At 35.2% G+C, this 25,020-nt stretch overlaps 1 protein-coding gene across 1 annotated transcript; it reads right to left on the bottom strand.

Moving 5' to 3' along the window:
• Nucleotides 1-1,290: 1,290 nt before the first annotated feature.
• On the bottom strand, nucleotides 1,291-24,696 carry LOC144443802 (uncharacterized). Its single transcript, XM_078133352.1, has 15 exons — nucleotides 24,631-24,696; nucleotides 24,090-24,172; nucleotides 23,627-23,869; nucleotides 23,087-23,152; nucleotides 22,743-22,816; nucleotides 22,260-22,383; nucleotides 21,512-21,569; nucleotides 13,104-13,186; nucleotides 8,893-9,001; nucleotides 6,860-6,984; nucleotides 5,334-5,492; nucleotides 5,002-5,034; nucleotides 3,014-4,191; nucleotides 2,277-2,447; nucleotides 1,291-1,558 (listed from the first exon to the last, which is right to left on the bottom strand). The coding sequence occupies exons 2-15, from the start codon at nucleotides 24,141-24,143 to the stop codon at nucleotides 1,324-1,326; spliced, it is 2,712 nt and encodes a 903-aa protein (XP_077989478.1). The 5' UTR covers nucleotides 24,144-24,172; nucleotides 24,631-24,696; the 3' UTR covers nucleotides 1,291-1,323.
• Between the last annotated feature and the right edge of the window lie 324 nt (nucleotides 24,697-25,020).

Genomic DNA, 25,020 nt, shown 5'->3' with positions numbered 1-25,020 from the left:
TTTTTCAGCTGACTGTTGCATAGTGATTGCATCCCTGACCGGTATCAATTGTAGTATATGTTGCTCCAACAACTCCACAGCTTTTCAAATATGTGCCACTCGTGGTTATTTCAATGGATGTATACTTATGTGGTAATACAAAAAAATTTACTGTAAAAATGAAAAAGAAAAAGAAACGATTTCTTCCAATATGATGGGGGAATTAACTTGAAACTCAAAAGGTTGAATTCTTCAATGTTTCACCCATGGAGGGGGGGGGGGGACGACTGTTCATCATAAAAGTCATTTATGAAATACATATGCAACATTCTAAACCTAGCAATGCTCTCGGTGGAATATTTGCAGCTAGTGAATTAGTGGGGAGGTCCACATGGTACACATTTGTCGTGCTATTACATGAAATATCACAACATTATCTATAAATACAAATGTACACAAATTGCAGCCTGCATCATTTAATCCCATCATGACATACACATGGTATTAACATTACAGTGTATATCTACTAGACAGCGGTGTTTGTATGGTTTCACCAAAATATCTTTGGGGACACGAACGTTTCCACAAAAAGGAAATTTTACTTGGTACAGAATCCCTAGCAACACTACAGCAGTTTTTATAACAGACTGCACCTTTGCTATTTTTATGCCCACATAAATTTTGTATATCAAATTTGCAAAGATAATTTTACTCTCCGCACAAATATTTCCACATGGAGGAACCGCTTTCACTTCAGCTGTACCGCGGATCACAAGCTGCATCTGGGCTACATGTATGCTAAAAATAATTCGTTTATAAACTGCAGAGATATAATCTTGCTCTCCACACACGACTACATACATCCACACACAAACACATTTACTCGTATCAAACCCTGTGCAACAAACAAATTGTCGGTTGCATCCCTGGCTGGGTATGCTAAAAACATAAAACTGAAAAGATATTAAACAAGAAACAAATTTGTGAAGATAGCGATCTATAATTCATAACACCATAAAATTCAAATCCATAAAAACATTACAAATGTACAGTGGTGACTTAAAAGGACAATATATGGTCTCGGCTCCCTGGTGGACGTCATTCATCCATGCATTAAATTTGATATTACTTTTGAAATAGCTTTTGTAATAAATATTTCTACATCATAAATATACTTCAAAACAATAATTCATATAAATAAGTCATACAGTGAAAATGACTAAAAAGCATCATTGCAGATAATATTATAACGAAATAATCATTTTTCAAAAAGTGAAAAAAAAATTAACAATGCATAATTTTTTAGCTGCACAACAGTATATTTCTACCAGAGCTTCTTCCAAGTTATTTTTTCTTCAACGGTGACATAGTGTTTTGGAGAAATTTCTTCCAACCTGTAACCTTGCCATTAGAAGGGACGGCAGATGTGATGTTTTCCATGATGTGTAAGGGATAGTTAGCACCGTATGGTGCCGTGGCTACGTCTGCGTCATGACTGGCAGCGTCCAGACTACATAACCAGTACATCATCTCACAGTGGTCTCTGGCTTGAAACAAGTATTGCACACCTGTAGGTAGTCTGGAAAAAATACACCACATGAATATCTTAAATTAAAAACGTCTACATTTCACTCTAGTAATGGCTGACATTACAGAAAAAAAAATCTGACCTCTGCATCCTGAAATTAACATGTATGCAAATGATGTAGGGGCTCGTAATATTCCACATAATGATAACAATGCAGTATAAATTTGAACATGACATCAAACAAAATCGATTTTGCTTCTAAGAAAGTAACAGCGGTTTATTTCAAATACACCCTAAAGCGTAGAGTCAAAACTAATGGTTCGCTGTAAAAGCTTTAGTATACAGTAAAAACATGACCACAGGGGTTGAACTGGTATAGGACTAGAATACTGAATATAGCACACAGACAGACATCATCATGTCACTGGAAAATAACAACAATCAGTTCAGAATTTCAAAGCCTAGTTACACAACCATGGAATTGCCAAAGCAACTACGATCACAAAGATTAAAATGTAGAACATTTTTCACAGTACAGCAAACACCCCAGAGATGAAAGTCGCGTCGGTGCCTAGAATCATTTCATTTACTAGCACAATCTCACTAGCTTCCAGCCAAAATAAGAAAACTTCCCCAAGTTTGAATTTTTCATCTTCTGTATAATATTGATTTCTGACTGTATTTTGACTTTTTTTTTCCTACCCCTCTGGTAACAAAAAAACTAATGATTTCAAATCCAGTATTATTTTCGCATCACAGATTCTCTCACCTGGCTCTAAATACATGCTTCTTCTTAGTATAATCAGTTGCTACGGTGATCTGAGCATGAGTTAGGTTCAGAGGGGAGTCATCAAATGGAATTCCCTGGTACATGAAATACTGATCTTCATAGAACATCAGAAGATTGCCTCTCTGTACTACATACAGACTTTGCCATCCTCTGCAAAAAAGGGATTCATTTGACAAATTAAACCAAGTTGCGTAAATACCAGTGTCTGAGCACAAATATCTTTCAAAGGACTGTCTTCCTTTGATGTATATTATAGTGTAGCTGTGCCTACTTTCACCGCCATATGTTCTGAGGCAGCTCTAGTGAACAATGTTCAACACTTCTTGAATGGCTTCCAGTCGATATGAACACAATATGAATGACCCCTTTTTTCGCATATACTTAGACCTTCTGTTGTTGTGTATGTGTGCAAATCTTGGTCTGAAGATTAAGCACAACACAGCAATAACAATTCCTCATACATGTAGTCTGAAATCTCTCATCTCTGCCAATTTTTTTTTTTTTTTTTAATCACAAAATGCATTTCCCTTTTTTCAACAGAGAAAGTAGTCCAGTTTTTCATCTACTCAATTCAGGAAACAATATCATGGTGCTTGGGGGTTTACAAAAAGGATCCATTTGCCTTTAGTGACTGGAGGGCTACAATTTTACACTCTGACCTGATAGCTTTGTCAGTTTTTAGTCGGCGGTTTCTTTGTCAGGGGAACTGCACCCACCTGTTTTTGGCTCTTATGATGTAGGATTCCATTTCTTGTTTTCGCAGTAAGACTCCCTCGGCGTCAATTCCCTGCTGAGTTGACATCTGACTAGCACTCCTATCATCATCATCATCATCCTCCTCCATATGTCTCTCTCTTTTGTCTTCACTATCACTTGTTGTAGTTTCATCGCCAGTCTTGTTGTGGTTGGAGGTCTGTGAAGATTCATCTGTGAATGGTGGTGAGGATGAGATGTAATTGCTACCACTTCCATCACTGCTAACCTGGGGCAGCTCATTTTCTTTATTACTGTTGCTGTTGTACAGACTTTCCTGCCTTTGATAGGCTTCACTGTGCTTCCTGTTTCTCCTGGCGCCAGAACCAAATGCATCATGGCTGTTTCTTCTCATCTCTGGTCTGTGGTAACTCTTTCTGCGTGGTGCAGCATACTCATTCTCGTTGAAATCAGCCTTTGTAGGTTCTTCATAAAGATCGATATTTGGTTCATGATCTACCTTGGCATCACTGAAAGTCAGTCTCCGAACCCTCCTCTTCTGTATATTCCTCGGATACTTTCCAGAATTGGAATAAAACTGCTCCCCCATATTGCCTTGCTCCTCGTCACTTTCACATGGGCTCACATTCTCCTTGTCAATAATCTCATGAAACGACTGTCTTTTCTTTTTGGTCAAACTCTGTTTATAAGGAACTTCAGTCTTCTGCCTCCCATCACTACGATAACTATTTCTGCGAGATTCCAAATCCATGTTGTCATTGCGATAGCTCTTTGTCCGAGATTCAACGTCCATTCCAGAGTGGATTGGATTTACAGTGTTTCTCACATGATACTGGTGATCAACCTCATCCCGATGAAAACCACTGTGTGAAACTAACTTTTTCTCATCATGATTTCTGAAATTTTGGTCTACGTCCTCCAATAATTGTCTGTCCTCATATCTGAAATCAACTAAAGGGTGTGACTTTGCATACTCAGGTACCTCTTCATGATCTCTAAGGTCATCTTGTTGCCATAGTGACAGTCTCTCGTCTCTCCTTGGAGATGAAGCAATAGGTCCATTGCCATACAGGTCATCATTGATGTCATCTACATCGATATGGACAGGTATGGACCAATCCTCTGTGTTTGTTTGTTGGTTGGCTACTCCACTCACCTTCTTAATCAGTTTCTTGTGATGCTACAGAAGATAACATTTTCAAAAATATTTGTAGACATTAGTGACATCTGCGGGAATTTTCGGTACCTGCAATAGCTTTTTAACCCATGCTAGAGGGTCACACTAGAACAAGGTCAACTTATTCTCATGCGCGCCTATAGTAATATATGTGAATTTGGGGCATGGAGTGGCCGTTGTGGTGTTGACCGAGAAATTGAATGTTCGTTATTTTTGTGATGCGCCTAGGTAGTAATAGTCTATTGCATGTACCGAGAATTAAACAAACCAAAGGTTATTGTCTGATCTCTATGTTTGAGCTTTAATAGTTGAGATTGCTTACTTTCTGTCCAACGTTGGTGATGGGAACATGATGACAGTTAGCTGGTGGGCCCATTGCGAATCTGTTTGTACCCACATGAATACCACAGACTTAACGTTAGCAGAAGTGTGGTACAATGTACTACACTTTGTCATATTTCCAGCCAATACTTTATCCAGTCATTTGAAGTGTACATTCTGATTTGCAATAGGTGTTGGATATATATCACATCAGTCAAACTTCCATATCCCATCTCCAACCATACTCTACTATGATAACTATGGAAACATCTAAAACAACACTGAAAACTGCGAGTGTACTTTTCTCCCACCTCCGTATCAAAATTACATATTTTTTGTCCATTTCTCAAATTGAGTATATTTTTCTTGCTTGGTAAGTGTTCACACATTCTAAGAGGTTTGCATTTCTGATAAACTTAATTGCCGATAATACTTAACGACAGATTTTTCTTTACTCTACAAATTATCATCATTCTTTTGAGACTTACGTACCTTCAGATCTTTTTTCACCTCGGCAATTCTTTTCTGAAAATAAAATAAAACACAAAGTTATACAAAAAAAAAGACATCATACAAGATACAAAACCACTTGTTCAGATAAAGTCTGCAACAATCAGCACATAAAAATGGCCCTCACCCTAAATTTACTGACCCCTGTATATTATCTGAGTTCAAAACTAGTCAACAGCAAATAACAGAACTATGTTTTCTGCAAGACTTTATCACTCCTGTAGAATTAGGTCTTTATAAATTTCTAACCAAAAGTTTGTTAAGTTTTGTCTGAAATTTCCCAATTTTTCAGGGAATACATTAATTAGACTTGCCTTCTTTTCTTTGACGTTGTCGTTCAGAAGAGTGATTTTATCCCATAATGCCTGCCGTTCACCAGCTAATTCAGATATGTTGTCATTGAGTGCTTTCAGAGTAGACTGCATGTCTCTATCCTTGTCTTGGTAATCTTCGCATTGCTTCAACAATTGTAGCTGTCAACGTAGATAAAAAAATGCATATGGAACAATAAATAAAACCTGTGAAAATCCATATAACTATCTAACTAACTATAGCTATTTAACTATACACTAACAACTAACTAACTAACTAACTAACTAACTATATAACTAACTATAAACTAGCTAACTAAGTGACTAACTAACTGACTATAACTAACTAACTAACTAACTAACTAACTATAGCTATTTAACTATACACTAACAACTAACTAACTAACTAACTAACTAACTAACTAACTATAACTACCGGTAACAACTAACTAACTAACTAACTAACTAACTAACTAACTAACTATAACTAACTATAGCTAACAACAAACTAGCTAACTAACTGACTAACTAACTAACTATACTGACTGACTAACTGACTAACTAACTAAATGTGACATTACACCATTTATCAAGTGTACAGTCATGTGAGAACAGTTGCACAAACTGTTTGAGTTTGGAGTAAACACTTGATCTAGTTTGAGTTTTCATTTTCTTACACTTTTTTGATATTTTCCAGATAAAAAATACAACGTTTCAAAAACCTTTAATACCAGTTATTATTTTGCAGTATTTTCACTTGTAAAGTGTAAGTTTTGAAAGAAATAACCAAAACTTGAAGATTATGATGTAAAATTTATCACAGTTGCTAAGAAAATAAACACCCAAATAGATGAGAAGGTGTTAGTATTAAAAAACCCAAGTAAAAATCAACAGTGAGAAATGATAACAATATGGTGTATTCAATCTGAATATCACAAGAACGAGTACACAGCACTACAGTTGACACTGGTAAATATGGTACATGATCTGCGAATGGATCAATCATACCTGACCCACGACCTTTCATCCAATCAACATCCTTGTATAAATATGTCACAGACACACAAGTTTCAGACTCCTGAGTGGAAACAAGTGTATCTTTAAAAGAATCTCAGCACGTAAGTCAATAAACTATTTCGTCAACAATCTCGGTATTTTACACTTCAGTATATTTGTCTTCTATCATTGAAGATAATATCTGGCCTTTCATATGAAATAAATCAAGAGCTGTTCAAGAGTCTGACATGATATGCCAAACTGATGTTGTTGAAAGGACCCCTAATGATATATGAAACTGACTAATGAAACAGACATGCCATTGTTTATGTACATTCTGAAATATACGTACACAAGTAATTGACACAAAATTGCGTCAGATGTATGTAATGAGCATTCACAAATGAACAAACGACAGTAAACGTAACAGCCAAAAAGAAATCGTGAAGTGTACATTACATCGGATTTTGATCAGATTGATGTAGAATGTATAAGCTTGAGTCATGTATTAGAAATTTAGATTTTAGTCTTACTTTGGTTTCGTTCAACTTTGATATTTCGGCATGACTTCGTTTTAGGGCAGAGTGACAAAAGTTTAATTGATCCTGCTGTGATTTCACCACCTCTTCCGTTTCCTTCAGGATATTATGTAGCACTCCTACAAGAGAATGGGGAGAAAAAAAACACACCAACACAATATTAGCGTACATGTATCACCTCAGAGTATAGATTTGCACTTTTCAATCAACAATTGCTCTTCAAAAGATACAGAAGAAATAGAACACTTACAAAACCTAAAAAGATAAATATGAAGAACACAGTGTTTTAAAATACACATATAAAGAAATGTGGATGGGCTCACCAGAGCAAACATTGGATTGTGACAACCTAAAGTCTCCATATTACAGAGTATCATAAGGTCAGCTATGTAATATACAAATGTAATATTTCAGTGTAACCCCAGTATCTAACATTACTTGTTTTGTGTGAGGTGAGAAGTGTTGTTTGTCACTGAGTGTGAGTATGTATGTATGTATGTATGTATGTATGTATGTATGTATGTATGTATGTATGTATGCATGCATGTATGTCTGATGTCTGTATGTATGTATGTATGTATGTATGTATGTATGTATGTATGTATGTATGTATGTATGTATGTATGTATGTCTGTCTGTATGTATGTATGTACGTACGTACGTACGTACGTACGTACGTACGTACGTACGTACGTATGTATGTACGTATGTATGTACGTACGTACGTACGTACGTACGTACATACGTATGTATGTATGTAATTGTATGCATGCATGTCTGTCTGTCTGTCTGCCTGCCTGCCTGTCTGTCTGTCTGTCTGTCTGTCTGTCTGTCTGTCTGTCTGTCTGTCTGTCTGTCTGTCTGTCTGTCTGTCTGTCTGTCTGTATGTATGTATGTATGTATGTATGTATGTATGTATGTATGTATGTATGTATGTATGTATGTATGTATGTATGTTAACAACATCTCATTTACCATCCTTAATATTTCATCTCATCAAAGTATACATACAAATATTTAAATTAGAGTTTACCATATCATCTAATCACACTGTCATCTGTGAAATTAGAGTCAAAACATTTTGAGGGACATTATGAAAACAAAATTAAGTAAAAGATGACGAAAAACAAAATTAATACCAGTAACTTTCAAACACGTATCGATACCGTAGCTAGATGTATCCTTTGACGTGGGTGATGTAAATCTCATTAAAAGAGATGGCAATTCATATATATATGTAAATTAGATAAATAACCAGAAATATATCCATCAAAATGCTTTTGAAATCTTTTCATCTGAAAATTGGTTGGCACACAGCTGTGGTATGTACAACACTTTAATCAGTTTAGAGAGACATGTTATATAAAAGTACTACACACATCGTTATCTGATCCGACACATGTAAAATTTTGTAAGAGAACAACTGGACGTGATAATTAACAGTGCAGTATATTTGTTGACAAAAAAAGACCCTTTGATATCTAAACATCTAGGTACTCAATGATGGAGCTCATTTGAAGATCGCGACAATGACGATATCTGCCACTGAAAAGTTCCTTTGCGCACTCTGTCATCGTGTTGTTACAATATATCTGACGTAGATTTAATTGTATGATATTGTACTATTGTAGGGATTATAGTGACTTTGTTCTTGGTGTACCTGGAGTTCCAACTTTATGACAAAAAAACTATGAACACATCTGTTTGTCTAACATTGACTAAGATAATTGATACATATTTGGTAATTCTTTGTGAATTAACACTGGGGATAAATTGAGAACAATTTAGTACATCCTATTCAAAAAATATTTCCATGGAGCCCTTAATATTTTCTTTCTCTGAGACCCCCCTTTTGAATTTTCTTTATACTGAATACCAGCAAATTCTTGAGTTTGTCATTTTTTGTTGAGATGTGTGCACAAAATGGTTTAATACAATGACATATATACACTGCCCACGTTTGCATACCAGTAGATTTTGAATACAGACTATTAAAACTTGTAACAATGGAATTAAAAATGGCCTACCATATTCTTCATCCAAAACTGTCTGTTTATTGAGGCTGTCTGCTAGTTTTCTCGTCAATTGAAGTATTTGCATGTCTTTCTCATGGTTCTGTTCTGATACGATGTTCATCTAGTCGACAAAAAAATGGTCCAAAAAAAGTATGAAAACATTACTTTTTCATCCACACATGTTGGAACAAGACAATTTGCTGAAACTGGACGATGTATTCTTGACCAAAAAGTAACAAAATAAATGAAAATGTATGAAAGTGTTTACTTTCCGACACACACGTCAGAACAAAAAAAAATGTCACTGAAAAGGGAAGACAAACATATATCCCGCTACCAAAAATACAACAAAAATGAACAAGTGCAGTTAAATTACTTTTTCGGAAACAGGTCAGAACAAGAAATCATGCTGAAAAGGGGCAGATCTATTCTACCGATTAAACAAAACATATACCGGTAATTCCCCAAATAACAGCATTGTAGTCCAAAACATTTACTTAGTGTAGAAATAGGAATCGTTAGAAATTATCAAAGTATTATAAAGCCCTTGATAACCATGTACCTAAACATTTCTTTTCATAATTTTCCTTATCTTTTTTTTTTTTGTGAAAAAAATAATTGCACGTTTCCGATAACATGGCCTCAGAAAATAGGATAGGTAGGTTGGGATTTTATTTCATTTTATTTTAAAATATTGCTTTGACCCCCAAAAAACCAAACGAAATGTTGGTCACAATACCCCTTCTGTGATACTTTGATGAAATGTGTACAGACATCACTGGGGAAAGAAAACTGATGTGCATGAAAGTCAAGAAGACAAATATTTTTCTTATCTTTTTGTTTTAAATGTTTAAAAAAATCTTTAGGGTCGGCTTAAAGTAGGGTCAGTCAGGTTATTGGAAACGCATGATTTTTTTTTTATTATTTGCCAATTCCACAAATTTTAAATTTTTTTGGCAAATGGTGATGAAAAACAGCACAAATTTACATATATTCACTTCATATAAATTTCAGCTGTGAAAGGCTATGAGCCTATGAGCTGATCGAGAGTCAAATGTCACAAATATATATTTATATATATATATATATATATTGGTATCAAACTAAATTAAACTCAATATATTCACATCATAAAAATTTATAGAAACAAGGCTTTTCCATCAACCTAAACAATGTTACAAAGTTTATGTTACATTTCTATATTTATGTAAAAAAAAAACTTGTTCAAAATGGAAATGGAAAAATATTGATTGGCATGAACTAAAATTATGTATTCATTTTCTACTTGATGGAACAAAACAGATCACTATAGTTACAAACACGAAAAACTTTGATTCAACTTAATTATGTTATTACATTTAGAACACCCAGGCTGATTTCAACAAAATGAGTTATGAAGTACATATAATAAAACTACACAAAACTAAACGTAAAAAAATGCTCAATGATTTAAAAAAAAAGGGGGGGGGGGGGGAAAAGAAATCAGAGGCATGTCAAATTCCTTAGATGAGGTCAAGTGTAGCCTAAGGGCCAGGTTGTGGATTTACTAAACTGTTCAAAAGTGGCAATACAAAGCAGCTCCCTTATATACAGACCTACTACATGATCACTGTTTCTATAGACATCATGAACACCCATGTCGAGCCGACAGAAGAAAAAAAAAAGTCTGTCGTATGTTAGTTTGAGTTTTGGGAGAGGTGCAATATGTGACAGATGTTTGACCGGTTCTCAGTGTTCAATGATAAATAGTTAGTGCAGTCAGTACAAACTCCTACGTGACTACATTCATATAAAGCAGCTTTATCTATGAAAAAGTTCAAGAAAACTCTTGGACCGTTCACACAATTACACGATACCAGCAGATTTCAGAAAACTGCCAACGATGGCAAATGGGCTATTGAAGTAAAGAGAGCGAGTTGCAAACAGCACTACACAGACAATGCCATTTGAAAATAACAATGGCAACTTTCTATTAATTGCAATGGTTATTGTCGGCCTTACAGACGAGTTTTTCTATGGACAAATTGAGTATAATTGTGTACAGAAACATTCACAAATTATGCAGGGTATAAAGTTATTTTCGTATGTTCGGGATAAATTATTTTCAATTTTTCTTCCAGCAAATATCACTAATTATTATGATTAAAATAATATATATTGTATAATGCAAGTTTGTATGTTTTATTCAAATAGTGACTGAAGTTAATTTGTCAAAATACCTCAATTAGCCATTTTTTAAAATTATACCACATATGGTTTCATGAGTGTGTAGCTAGTTAGTTATCACTATGCATGATGCACTTAAGTCATTTTCACAAAAGAAAACAAAAAAGTAATAAAAAAAATTAGGAAGAGGGAACTTAATGTCCATGTGTACGTCTCTAAGTCTGGTTTCTCCGATTTCCCCAAAAAGTGGAAGATTTGGACTCAGAAAGTGAACAAAAAATCCTTGAATGTTGAAACAGGAGTTCTAACTACTAAATAAAAGATCAGATAGACTAAGGGTGTTCTGTTACATCTTAAACAAAGAACAGCGACGTGTTTTAACTTTTAATCCTGCAGCAGTCTGAAATATGAAACTAAGCTGCCGCATGTGAGAATTCTATTTCTGGTGACTCTGTGCATTAAAAAGAAGGAGTTCGGTAAACAAAATTCCATCATTAACTACATTTTGATTTGCAATGTTTTTTTATCATTTATAGGACAGTGGAAATACATTGATATATTGTTGAAATAGTCTCCAAGTACTATCAACCTGGCAAATATCCCCTTATTTTAGTATACGCATATGTGCCGCCCCCGTTGGGGTGCGTTTTCTATCCCTTTGGTCTAAATTGGGGTCGTTTTTTTTTTTGAGCTGAAGAGTCTAACATCATGGGGCCACTACTATACATTACTTGCTTGGTATAAAATGTGGTCCATTGTCCTTTACCAAATCATAACTGTCATTAATTGCCACAAAATGTTGCCTCCTAAGGAAAATGTATTTAGGTCTAAACTTCATCTTTTGAAAACCTGTAATGGTCTAAAATGGGGTATTTTGATTTTTTGGTCAAAGTGGGTCTAAAATGAAGCCTTGGGTTTCCAGCATTGGCCACACACCCCTTCCAGAGCTGACAACTGGTACCACCCCTGGGGAAATAGCATCTATTCTTTTTTTGTGAAATTAAATCTATCTGAAGTTTACCAAGTAGAAATAGGTCCATACAATCACACACACACAGTATGGTGGCTATTTCCTGCTATAATCATAAATTGCCCATGAAAAATTACAACCATGACTGTTTTTGCAATTCAGTGAATGTGGCTCATTGATCTGACAACATCAGTAACGTAGCTATTACAAGCTTTCACCATAAAAGTTATTCATCACAATTTCTCATATAAGTTTGTGACACTGACAATGTTTCCACTGACTGTTACCTTATCATCAGCAAACTCAGTCAACATTAATGTACACGTGTATTTAACAACAAAATCTTTTCATAAAACATTGTTAAAATGTTATGACAAAACTCCATGATGTGTCAGTGCTAGTGTTATGTACTCTGGCTATTTGCATGGTTGTGCTTGCAGTGTTCTCTGTGGCCATAATTTCATGAGCGTACGTACGTACAGAGGGACAGTGCAGCAGAAAACTTAATTTTTCAAACACAAGCACACATACATGTACTCCAATTACCCTCACTGCCACTTACGTATCATAGCAATATGCTATTATTACATTTTTTTGAAAACAGCAGATTTTCATAAACAATATGACTGCATATTTACGTGGACCAATCACATGTTCATTTGCATACAGGTATGCAATAATGTTTTCTACATTTGACTGCACTTCTACATACCAATAGTATGCACATGCACCAGTGCAAGCAATCACTAGTACATAAGTAATACTTAGTATTGAAGTTTACGATGCATTGATCACGTTACAAACTTTTGACACTATAACGTGCAACTGACTGACTCAAGAAAACAGTTGACTAAAATATTAATAACGGTCATTTTTAAAAATTGTCATTAATTTTTGCAAAGTTCTGATAGACAGTAAACAAATTCTGTGTGGGCTGAACAATTCATAAATTGAGTAACAACTTTGTGCAAAAGTTTTGTCTGCAGTTTATCAGCACTTCTCTACATCACTTATGAACATGTACTATGAACAAAAATCATTGAGAAATAAGAATATAATATAGTTTCTATAGAATTGCTATCTGTACCTGTTCTTTTAAAGTGTTGAAAGATTCCTGGCGAATGTGAAACTCATGAATCACTTTCTGACATTCTTCTTGTTCCTGACGAACTGCAACGAAACGACAAAACACAAGGTGAGACATACCGTGTCTGGAATGAAGAATTCGAGTTTGAGAGATCATCATGGGATAAGTTTGGACACCCCCCTTTGCTATGTCCACACCACGTCCACTCATCCATGGAACTCTAACCAATGGTTGGTTTGATTATTGACAGTGCAAAAAACTGTGATATGCAACATTGTTGCAAACATTCACTTTTAGCATGTCAGTATATTTTAGAGAGAGCAGAACCTTCTTATTCACTAACTGCTCTCAGTAAAATGTTTTCTTTCAAGAAAATTTTGGCAAATGACCTTGGAAGATTTCTAACTGTTGATACATTGGCCCATAATAGAGGTCGACTTCTAGTAATACCTTAATTTTGGCCTATACATGCATAAATGGTTAATCTTTAACATTTAAGTCATAAACATCTGCCATGTTTCATAATAAAAACAAAGTAAACATTATGCATTCATATTTAGATATTCATTATCTCAAATCATCAAACATCAATTAACATATACAATACGAAAGATATCAATCGTGAAAATTTTTTCCATTTTAGTTGGTTTCAGAGAACAAAAACCAAAAATTTATGCAAATGTATAATCAAAATGCAAAACAGGTGATATCAGATAAGGATTGCTCACAAACAAAAAAAAATGAAAAAAAAGTATGTAGCGTGATGATCTATGTACAAGACATCATTTCATTCACTTTTGGAGAATGATTTATATTTAGACTGTGTATAGGTGTTTGAATAAATGAGTGGGTTTTTTCCCTCCAGAGACGAAAGTGGGCTGTTGCTTCTTGAAGCAGAAAAAAGTATCTATTACCGTACAGTAAATATAAATAAATAATGCAGAGCTTATACATGTTACATGATGTTCTAGTTCTGGATGACAAAGTAGAAAATACTGCCAGATTTCTGTAAACTTTAATATTTTCCTGGCAGGCTAATACATCTTGTCATCAGAAAACTAAAACATTATTATACACTAGTTTGGCACTGGGGACCACTGTTTGGAGGCTGCAACGGACCAAAAAGTGAGGACTATGATAGTTGAGCACTATCACCTCCATTGAAAAATCATCTAGTGTTTCTCTGCAAACTTTGGTTACATTCTCAACTAATCAAAACATTACACTAACTTTGTTTCAGACCAAAATAATTTTTAGGCTTGTTTTTAGCTACAATATGTTGAATGCTTCATGTGTTCACCATATTTTAACTCTCACTTTTCTACATGTGGGGATGCGACACCTTCTTGTGACACTTTTTTTTTTAGAAAATGATTTCAAGGTAAGTGACCAGATCCTGGCATATTGCTAAGGTGCCTTGATGGATGGAACTGATTCAAGTATAAAAACAATATACATGCAATATCCAGGTGGTAGATGGTACTAGATTTATAATCCTGGGATATATGAATTCGTCATCAAAGTTGCATGATTCCTGCTATACATGTATAATGAAAACATGTCACCTGATACATTGTACTAGTTTTTCATTGAACGGTATTACCGCACAGCGATTTGAATTTCACGATCCCAGGTTATTTTACATGTGAAATAAAATAACCCTGGCTCAGATTTGGGTAAGAGGATAAAAGTCGAATGCAATAGGGGTGCATGATTATATTATAAGTGTGTTGTGAAAACATTCATAATGAAGAGTGCTAGTGAACTCTTTTTTTTTGTATCTGTAGACACTAGGACTGGTTGTACAGATACTGAGCACACCTTTACTAACACAGAATCCATTTACGACCGTAGTATTTCTTGTTCTGGGAAATGAATTAATCAAGTCTCACATGTCTTTGAAAGCAATTACTGTGACTTCAAAGTGTCATTACAATCAATAAATAAAATAGGTGTCTTGGGAATCTATCAAACGTGAGAAAGTACAACGGGTCTTCTACGTTGGAAGACTTTGAGTTCTAGCTTTAAGAGATATATAGGGCTGCACACACACAAAGACACACATACACAAACACACAAACACACACACACACAAACAAACACGCACACACACACGCACACGCACACACACACACGCACACACACACACACACACACACACACACACACACACACACACACACCCATGCACACACACACGGATGGATGGATGGCTGTATATGGGTCATTCCTATAACACCCCCCACCTTCTGTTTGTGTGGTGTCCGTTGGGGATAAATAATACAAATTATTCAAAACATGTTTTTTTTTTTTAAAGAGTCACAACGTGTCATAAATTTCAACTATGTGGAGTGTTTAAAATGGTTTGATTTACATGAGATTTCAAGGAGTTATTAGTTATTAATAGTAGATGTAGAGCTGAAATACTGAAATTAATATTTTAAAGTCAAACCTAAATCTTTATTATATACACCCTTCATCTTGCTCACTTATTAATATTTCAGTTTTAATAAATACTAAACCAAGTTCGTCCCATATTTTATACTATGAGTTGCAAAACCACTTTTTTCATTAAATTATTTATTTTTTCATTGTAGCGGGACAAATATCTCTTAAATTAGGGGTTTTTTTTTTCAGAATACATCTATATTAAACGGAACAAGCCGAATTTGAACATGTTTCTCTGTTGCTGTTTTGTCACACACATCTTCTGTGCTTTGATGGTTTTAAGTGTTTCAAGTACTCTCTCATTTCAAAGCTTTAGACAGTACAGGAATTATATTAAATCCATTTATATTTTCAATATAGACAAACTCTAGCAAAGAAAAACCAAAGTGAGAGTGGTTCCAAAAACTGCAAATAGACAGTATGCGTGCATAAAGTCAGGTCTCAACACAATGATTTTCCATGCGGCACTTTCAATTACCTGTGCATTTAGGAAAAAAAAGAGTTGTTTACTCCGACATTTTGTTTGCTATGGGCGTTATATACTTTGCTGTTTTCTGAGTGATAATACCCGTTATAACTTTTTTAGTATTTCAAGTTGAAAATTAGGTCAGAATGATACACAAGCAGCTGGCCGAAAGTGAAATCCGTTTGTGAGTTCTGCTTTTTTTTTTTAAATTAAAAAGACACATAATTGATCTTTTTTTTTGTTAGAGTCTGTAAATGACACTTCTAAAAATACGATATATATACCTTGGGTAAACAAAGTCAAGGGGTTACCAACTTGCCACTTCAATGGGCAGATTGTGTTTCTGTGTTGACATTCTGATTAAATCATATAGTCACTCCAAACAAGACATGGCATGTTACTAGGAGTGTGTACCATATATTTTAATGTGTTTTTCTAATCTTTGTACATGCAGCTCTGTGGTGCCCAACAATGAAATGCTCCATGACCCTGGGGGACTGTCGTGAATTTGATATCAAAATTTCAGAGAATCAGAAATTTACAACATTTCAAAATTTTCACTGAAATGCTCCATGGCTCTAGGGGATTGTGATGAATTTCATATCAAAATTTCAGAGAATCAGAAATTTACAACACTTCAAAATTTTCACTGAAATGTTCCATGGCTCTAGGGGATTGTGATGAATTTGATATCAAAATTTCAGAGAATCAGAAATTTACAACATTTCAAAATTTTCACCGATTTTGATTGTAGCATATGTTTGTAATGCCCCCCTCCACCACCCATCCCCCACCTCCCATCAGATAGACCAGAATTTGCAGCTGGTGGTAAAACATAGACAAACATGCTGGAACAAACAGAACTAGGTCAGGTTGGGAAGAGAATTTATACATGTTCCACTGTGATGTCCAAAAATTATTGAATTTTTTTTGTCATTTTTTAAAAATCATATTTTCAATGATGACTTTTACCTGCATATTTTTGATGAGCTTAGCACCTTAAACAGCCATACATCTAAGATATTTCCTTTCCTTCTGGTTTTCTTTTTTTCTTCTGTTACAAACATTGCTAACAGTCTTGAATACATTTGATTCTTACATACACAATTTTACTATTTTGTACACTATTTTTAGCATGTTATGTTGATGAACCACACATTTCTGAGATTTCCCTTCTGTGAGATATTAGAGTTTTCATGTGTGTGACTTGGTCAATATCTGATTGCTATATGGTGTTGATAGATTTGGAGTATCGCATATCAAGCACCCCATATACTTTCAACTTTCAAGATTAGATTAGATTAGTTTATTTCCAGTAAAACAACAAGATCGACAGAATAAAAACTGGTACAAATTGTTGAATTACTTTGATAACCCACAAAGTCAAATACTTGTTTCCAGTGAGGTCCATACAGTGATTCAGGAAAGTGGCGGGAATAGCAAAGGTGTTTAACGACATGGAATGGGAAAGAATAACAGAAGTAGGGAAAACGTGGAGGCAAACTAACTAATAACGATTAAACTCGCTGTTTTCACAATCCCTTAGTGACTACTGGACAGATATGATTTGACTGCTTTTTTTTTTTAAAAGGCATTTCTTTGTGATATCGGTTTTATTGATGGAGTCAGTATTCATAGATTAACTTTTTAACAGACTACAATAATGGTACAGTTAAAACACCTCAATGTGCTAACTTCATGTCTTTGTATGGATGATCGAGCTGACAGATGTCGACCTATATCCAATGTCTAACACACCAAATCAATGTTTGCCGAGTACAGCCTGTATTTTATCACACTGGTAAAAACATCATGTCAAAGCACTTGTAGTCTGAAAAATGTCAATCACATGTCTATTGGCGCACCAATGACACAAAATTTTCAATCAACATATTCACAGGGTAGGTCTTCTTTTTCAGTTAGATGAGTTTTTATTAATAAATAAATATCACCATTATCAGGTAGATAGGTTTTTTATTAATAAATGAATATTATCATTCTGTATGTAACAGTGATTACTTGCATCAGTGGACATGCACACTAGTGAGTGGTATTTGCACTGCAGGGTATTACTGAAAACATGATTGCATACCTTTATGCAAATGAGTCAGTGTTCTGTATAGTAGTACACACCAAATACTGTGAACACATGATTATATCCTTGCAAAATTTTTGCAGTCATTGATAAATATGTAAGAATAACAGAACCACATATGATGCACAAGTGGCAGTTTGAGTGTTCAGGGGTATTTGCACTCATGCTTATGGTGTTCATGCTGTACTTCTACTCACTACACTCATAAAAGTACGGCCCCCCAGAGAACACCGCAAACACTCATGAAAATACCCAAAGTACACCATTCCTCTCATGCATCATGGGTTCTACCATATCATCATCATTTACTATAATTCACAAATACCATTGGCATTAGGGACCGGACAGAATTTACGGCAGAGGGGGGGCCTGGGGAGAAATTGGGGGGGCCATGAAAAAAATGGGAGGCTTGAAGGGGGGGCCATGAAAATTCTCATGGTTTGAAAGGGGGGGGGGGCCGCGAAATATTTTTTCATTGAAAAAAATGAATATGTTAGAAAAGTTAGCATTGCATGAGATAGCACTTGATATCGCCTTTAATATTGAATGTCTACACTTTCATTTATGTATTAAAATGGAAGTGTGTACGTTTGTATGTACATATTTAGTGAAGCATAAAAACACTACTCAAGATTAATTTGATACACCCTGAATTACATACATGCAAACATACACACATACACACACACACACATATGTATACATACATACATACATACATACATACATACATACATACATTTTAGCACTGTGGAAACAGGTTCAGTGTGTAATTACCATCAAGGATACATATATATATATGGTAATATACTAGCATAGGACCTGTAATTTATGTGATTAAAAAGTGACCTTTTGGTGAAAAATGTCAATACAAAAACGTCTGGCCAGATTAATTTAGATAGGGGTTTTATTTCTTTCCTTGACTCTATTCTTGAGTTTCACTCTCAGACTCACTAGAGTCTGAAGATGTGAGGCAAGACTTGTCTTTCTTTCTATCTAAAACCAGTGAAATTAAACTATTTCCCTCCTCAGCATCATCAAATGCATCTATCTGTACTAAATATTGTAAAGCATTTAGATGTCTGTGTGGTGTTAAGTGTTTTTTCATCTGTGACTTTGCACTAACTTTGGTAGTTGCCTTCTGGCTGTATTTTCCTACAACCTTATCCACAAGTTGCTCACTAAAAACAGTTAACAACAGTCTTTTTGCTTGACTAATTGTTCTTTTCTCTTTCCATCTTCTTAATTTTCTTTTATTTTCCTTCTTTCTCCTTGTCTTCCTGTGTCGTTCGCTAACAACAACTTCATTCTGTGGGAATCTTCTTGCAATGTCACTTATATGAGAAACATCATTTTGTTTGGCTTTCACTAAACCAAGCCAATGTTTCATGAAGTCACAAATGCCTGACACTATAGGTTTAAATATGTATGGTTTTGGAACTGAAAGCATATTGATTACATCTAAGTATTCCACAACATTCTGAATTTTTTTGCACTTTCATGAAGTCACAAATGTCTTACATTTACATATGTATTGGTAATGCATTTGGTGTAGGAAAGTGAAAGCTATATTTGTCAGACCTCAGTGTGCATAAAATCCTTAGTTTGCTAGCACTTCATGACATCACAAATGTCTGACATTAGATAGTTATTGTGTTATGAGTATAAATAGATATTTGAATACACTATGTAGGTGATGTGATGTCCTTAGATACTCCCCACAAATGTCCCCACTACAGTTTTTCACAAATCACGCATGTGAATGTGTGTTTACTCTGTGTCTGTGTTTCTGTGTATGTATCAGCGAATGACAGTTAAAACCACCACATCAAATGCCTTGGTATTAAGTGATGACTACTTATGGTGTCTAGTTGGGAAATAAACAAGATTATACCACATGTGTATGATTACATGTATGGTCAAAATGTTTTATTTTGTTTTGTTTTCTAAAAAACTTCCTCTACAACTACTAAGTTGTTTGGGCTGAAATAGTAACATAATAGTAGTACCAAAAGAAATATTACAGTTGTGCTACAGTAACAGACTGTCGACAGTCGCTCGCGCCTTTTTTTCCTACGTTTTATCTAAACTCCGGTCCGGCGCAACACTAGTATAATCGCAAACTGATTTCGAGGGCCGAATTGCGAAGGCCCAAGCGAGTCGCTCGGGCCTTCGGCCCTCGATCACTGTGACTCGGGCCTTCGGCCCTCTATATCAGTTTGCGATTAGACTAGTGTTGCGCCGGATCGGAGTTTAGATAAAACGTAGGGGAAAAAAAGGCGCGAGCGACTGTCGACAGTCTACTACAGTAACAAAAAAATTTGTACTCTTTTTAGTTATTGTAGGGGACAGGATATTGTGCACTTTTTTCTTTTTTGGGGGGGGGGCATGAAATTTTTATACTTTTGAAAGGGGGGGCTGTGAAATTTTGGTCACAGTGGATGGGGGGGCCAGGAAAAAAACCAAGTCAGAGATAATTTCTCCCCAGGCCCCCCCCCTGCCGTAAATTCTGTCCGGTCCCTTAGTAGCCAGGTTCTATGCACAGCATTGATAACGCATTCAAACTTGCATGGAACAGTATGTTTTAATTCCCGTTAATTGAAATATAACTTCATCACCTAGGTACATCTGGAAAATGACAATCATTTTGATTTCTCGATCAACACTGATGACATCCAACAATTAACATGCACTACCAGGCACATGTAAGAATAAGTCAACCCTCTAGCATGTCGAGGTAAAAAATACTATTACAGATACTGAGAATACTACAGGGCAAACATTAGGGTTAAAGAAAGCCTAGATTCACGGTAATTTTATTCAGACACAAAACTGATATATTCATGACACCCTACCTCTGGGGACATATATGACCAGTTTGATGACCACTAATTCCTGAAACTTGTGATGTATGTAGTAATAGTACAAGTTGACCATCATGGAGTATGACACTGTATTCTCTGGAAACCCAGGCTGAATTTGTTCTTCATGTCCATCTGTATGACATTATGCATGTAGCCCACAACTTTACCTGACCTGGGGGGGGGGGGGGACCAAAAGGTCATCATCATGCCTTAGGACCATGACTCAGTAAAGGACATTTGCCATCCCTGGGGTGTGACCGTTGGATTTTCAGTACCTGCAATCATATTATCACATGCTTGTGGGTGGACAAAAAGGTTGACTTATTCTCATGAGTACCTAAAGTAATGCATGTATGCATGTATAATGTGTGAAGAGGAAGCTATGGTTTTGATCAAGAAATACAATCATTATCATTTTTAAGACACACCAAAGTGGTAAAATTCTTTTTTCAGTTATCTGAGAATTTAAAGTCTTTTATATTTTTCAAAATGTTCTTTATCATCATTTACATGCATGTCATTTGGTATTGTTTACCTTGTATCTTCAATTCCTCATTCTCCATTGTGATAAGTCTGTATTTTTCTAGAAGTTCCTAGACCAAAAAAAAAAAAAAAAAGGACAGATATTTCGTGGACAAATCCTGTTGTTAAATTTCATCAAAATGATCTGAAATACATTACACATTCAAAACTCGGTTCTGGTATTCGATTATATTTTTGAAAGCTATCAAAAATATAACAATTAAGCTGTTACTTTATCTGAAACTTGACATCATGCACTTGTATGCATTCAAATGAAACATAAACAGTAATCAACTGAAAAAATATATATCACAAGAATTTCTCATTCTATGAATATTATTATGTCAATGTGTAAAATATTTGATATAGACATCATATTTGACAAGATTAGTATGAAATGAAAGTATTACTAATCTTGTCAAATAATGTAACTCCTCTGTTTTGGGGAAATAATGTGAACATAGCAGGTTTTTTCTTTGGTGGCTATTCAAAATGACTAGCGCCCTCTTTCAACAATTTCTGCATTACTTTTGTTTTCACAGCATACTGTGTAAACTTGATATGTGTACCCTTTAATGAGAATTATAAAATAACACTACATCAGGGTGGTGTCTTTACTGGGGTAAGAATGATATTTATCAAAATTTAGTCAAATAAATATGATTATCTCTGGACACCGGATACATTAAGGAGGTAAATTTACATTTCTTGGCTCTCATAAACACACATAGGACAATATCTAAATAAATTTCTAATCATACCTCAAAGTTCTCTCTGCGTATTCTATCAGTGTCTTTCAAAGCATCCCTTTCTCTGGAACACTCAGCTAGCCTTTCCTCCAGTTTAAAGAATTCAATTTTTACGATAGAACAGGACTCACAATGCCTATATGGAAATGATAATAAGAGTAATCTCAACAATGTATTTAGCTTTAGTCCTGATAGACACTCTGCTTTTAAATTTACCGCATATTTGTGTATGTCGTAAAATTTTCCATCAATTTTGAGCTCATACTTTCGTCATGTGAACATAATGTGGACATAATAAAGATGCGTTATTACCAATCAATATTTATCATTTGTTTCTATTTCACCGTGAAAGTAATTCTAATTAAATGACTCATACATGTTAGAATAAGGAGACAGTATAGTTCTAGAGATATACAGTGACAACCTGGAAGGATCGCCAAAAGACTGCCTATCATACACATTTTGTGTTCCCCTAAGAACAATTTAGAGACTTACTCTTTTTTACACTGACTTTCATCAGCAGCTTCCTGCATTTCTTCAATTTTGGCTTGCAAGTTTTTGTTTATCAGCTATGGATACAAAAAAAAAAGATTAAAATCATTGTAAATTGATGTAATACGTGTTAGTCTGCATATTAGCCAATGATTGCTATAAAACAGTGATTGCTGTGAGAAATTTCATTTTACGGTGATGTGACAAATATGAATGCTATGGTCAAACCTTTTGCCAAATTACAATGTAAACAATTGCATAAAACGCTTGAAAACAAACAGCAGCAATAAAGTAACCATAACTTTTTTTTATGTTGTATTTTTATTTGAATACAAACTGTACCTTACCTGTAGTTGTTCAATAAATTCATCCTGATCAGCCACAGTGTGTCGTACTTCATTTAACTCATTCTCCTGACAAAAAAGAAAAAAAAGAAATGGCAGGGTGATGATTTGGGTGATGGAAAGCTAGAATGCTGCCATTTTTTTGTAATATACATTGTTCCATACATTTTGTAGGAAGAGCATATTCTTTGCCTCGACTTTCAAAATTGTACTTTTATTGTTATTATTTCATATAAAAAACATTGCATTGATATGTGTACACAAGTATCTAATCTTGTCTGAAGCTTGAAGAACATTTAATGAGCCAATTTATTATGATGTGTTGTTTATCCGAACTTATTCTGAAACTCAAACAACATGAAGGAGGCTGCAACTTGTGGGTCTGGGATCATTTTTTTTACAAAGAGGGTAAAGTTGATGAAATAGTTCTTAAAGTTAGGCTATGTCTTACATGCATACACAATTCCCTTTGTGCTTTTTCCTTCTTACTGTCTAATCACCCCCCTCCCCCCCCACACACACACTTCTTCTTCTACCCCCTACCTTTTGCCTCAGTATGTTCTCGGATGAGGTCTTCCATTTCTTTATTTTCATTGCTTCATTGTGTAGTTTTGTAGTAAGTTCAGGCAAGCTCTCAGATCTTACGAGTTTAATAGATCCTTTTACTTCCACTGATCTACCACCACTGTCTTCATTCTCTATCATCCCTCCTTCACTGTGTTGGTTGGCAGCACCAGGATGTGCCGGTGGGACGCCACATACTGGTTCCTCACCTTTTTGACCATCCTAACAACACAGTACAAAATCACTAACTTACTATAGTGGTTATGATTTCTGTTTAATGGGTTCATTATTGTCAAAAGATTTCACATTTGGAACAAAAAAAATACTTGTACAAACTCAAACTTACTAGTAAAACTATAGATGAAACTTCTGCAATGCCCTTTAGAGTGGTGATGGCGGGGGGGGGGGGGGTCAAATTGAAACAAAAACACTAAAAACCAACCTGGACACTTTTCTTCACGTTGACGTCGTTGTCACCTCTTCCAACCTCATACATAGTTGAGGCAATACTTGGTGAATATTATCCTAATATGTGAATAACAAGCAAATGCGTACATTGGTTAACACATTGTTTAACCTCCATTCGTGGTAATAGCCTATGTACATCGTTATCTGTGTTTGGTAGCTGTTAAATTTGGCCAAACTTTTTATTTTCTAAGATACAGTCAAACCTCTTGTGTGTTATACATACACTACGGTACAAACCAATATATATAAGACGAACTCTGTTCTCGTGAAAGAACATTCTGTTTGAATTTTCACAATAAAGTACACATCATTCTAACTAACCACAATCCCTCTAACTATCATGATAAAAGGACTGTGGACAAGTCATTTCTTGTCTCTCAGCTCAGTGAGCACACGTTCGTAAAGAGCCAAGACTCAGGTGTACCCATAACGTTGATAAGATATGTGAATGTGACAACTTCCAAACAGTAAACCAAATAAATGGCAATTGGTAGGTTCAAAATTATTAAACTCACCTGAACAATTTGTCCCAAATAGCATTTTTTTCTTGCGGTTGACTTCCATCCCACGCGATCTCACTTTCACGTTCTCAAAATCGTTCGCAGTCGAAAATTTATGCATAGGAAGTCCTGTGCTCGAAATGGTCGCGTGAGGGCTCCAGTCACCTAATGCGCGTTCGATCATAACATAACAGGTCATAAAAATCAGATATTCATGTAAATTTTAAAGCAGTGGCGTTTTGATCGAGTTTAAATCGTTGTTTCCCGCCAATATTCATAAGACAACTAAAAGATCCGGCTCAGAACTAAGGCAAATGTCAAACCGTAATTAATATTCTGTACACTATCATATAACTAGGCCGAAATTCAAAGCCAAAGAGATAACCCAACCTATCACGAGACGTC

The sequence above is a fragment of the Glandiceps talaboti genome, chromosome 2 (assembly GCF_964340395.1).
Source record: "Glandiceps talaboti chromosome 2, keGlaTala1.1, whole genome shotgun sequence".
Taxonomy (NCBI): Eukaryota; Metazoa; Hemichordata; class Enteropneusta; family Spengelidae; genus Glandiceps; species Glandiceps talaboti.
This window is presented reverse-complemented; position numbering and strand designations above follow the sequence as displayed.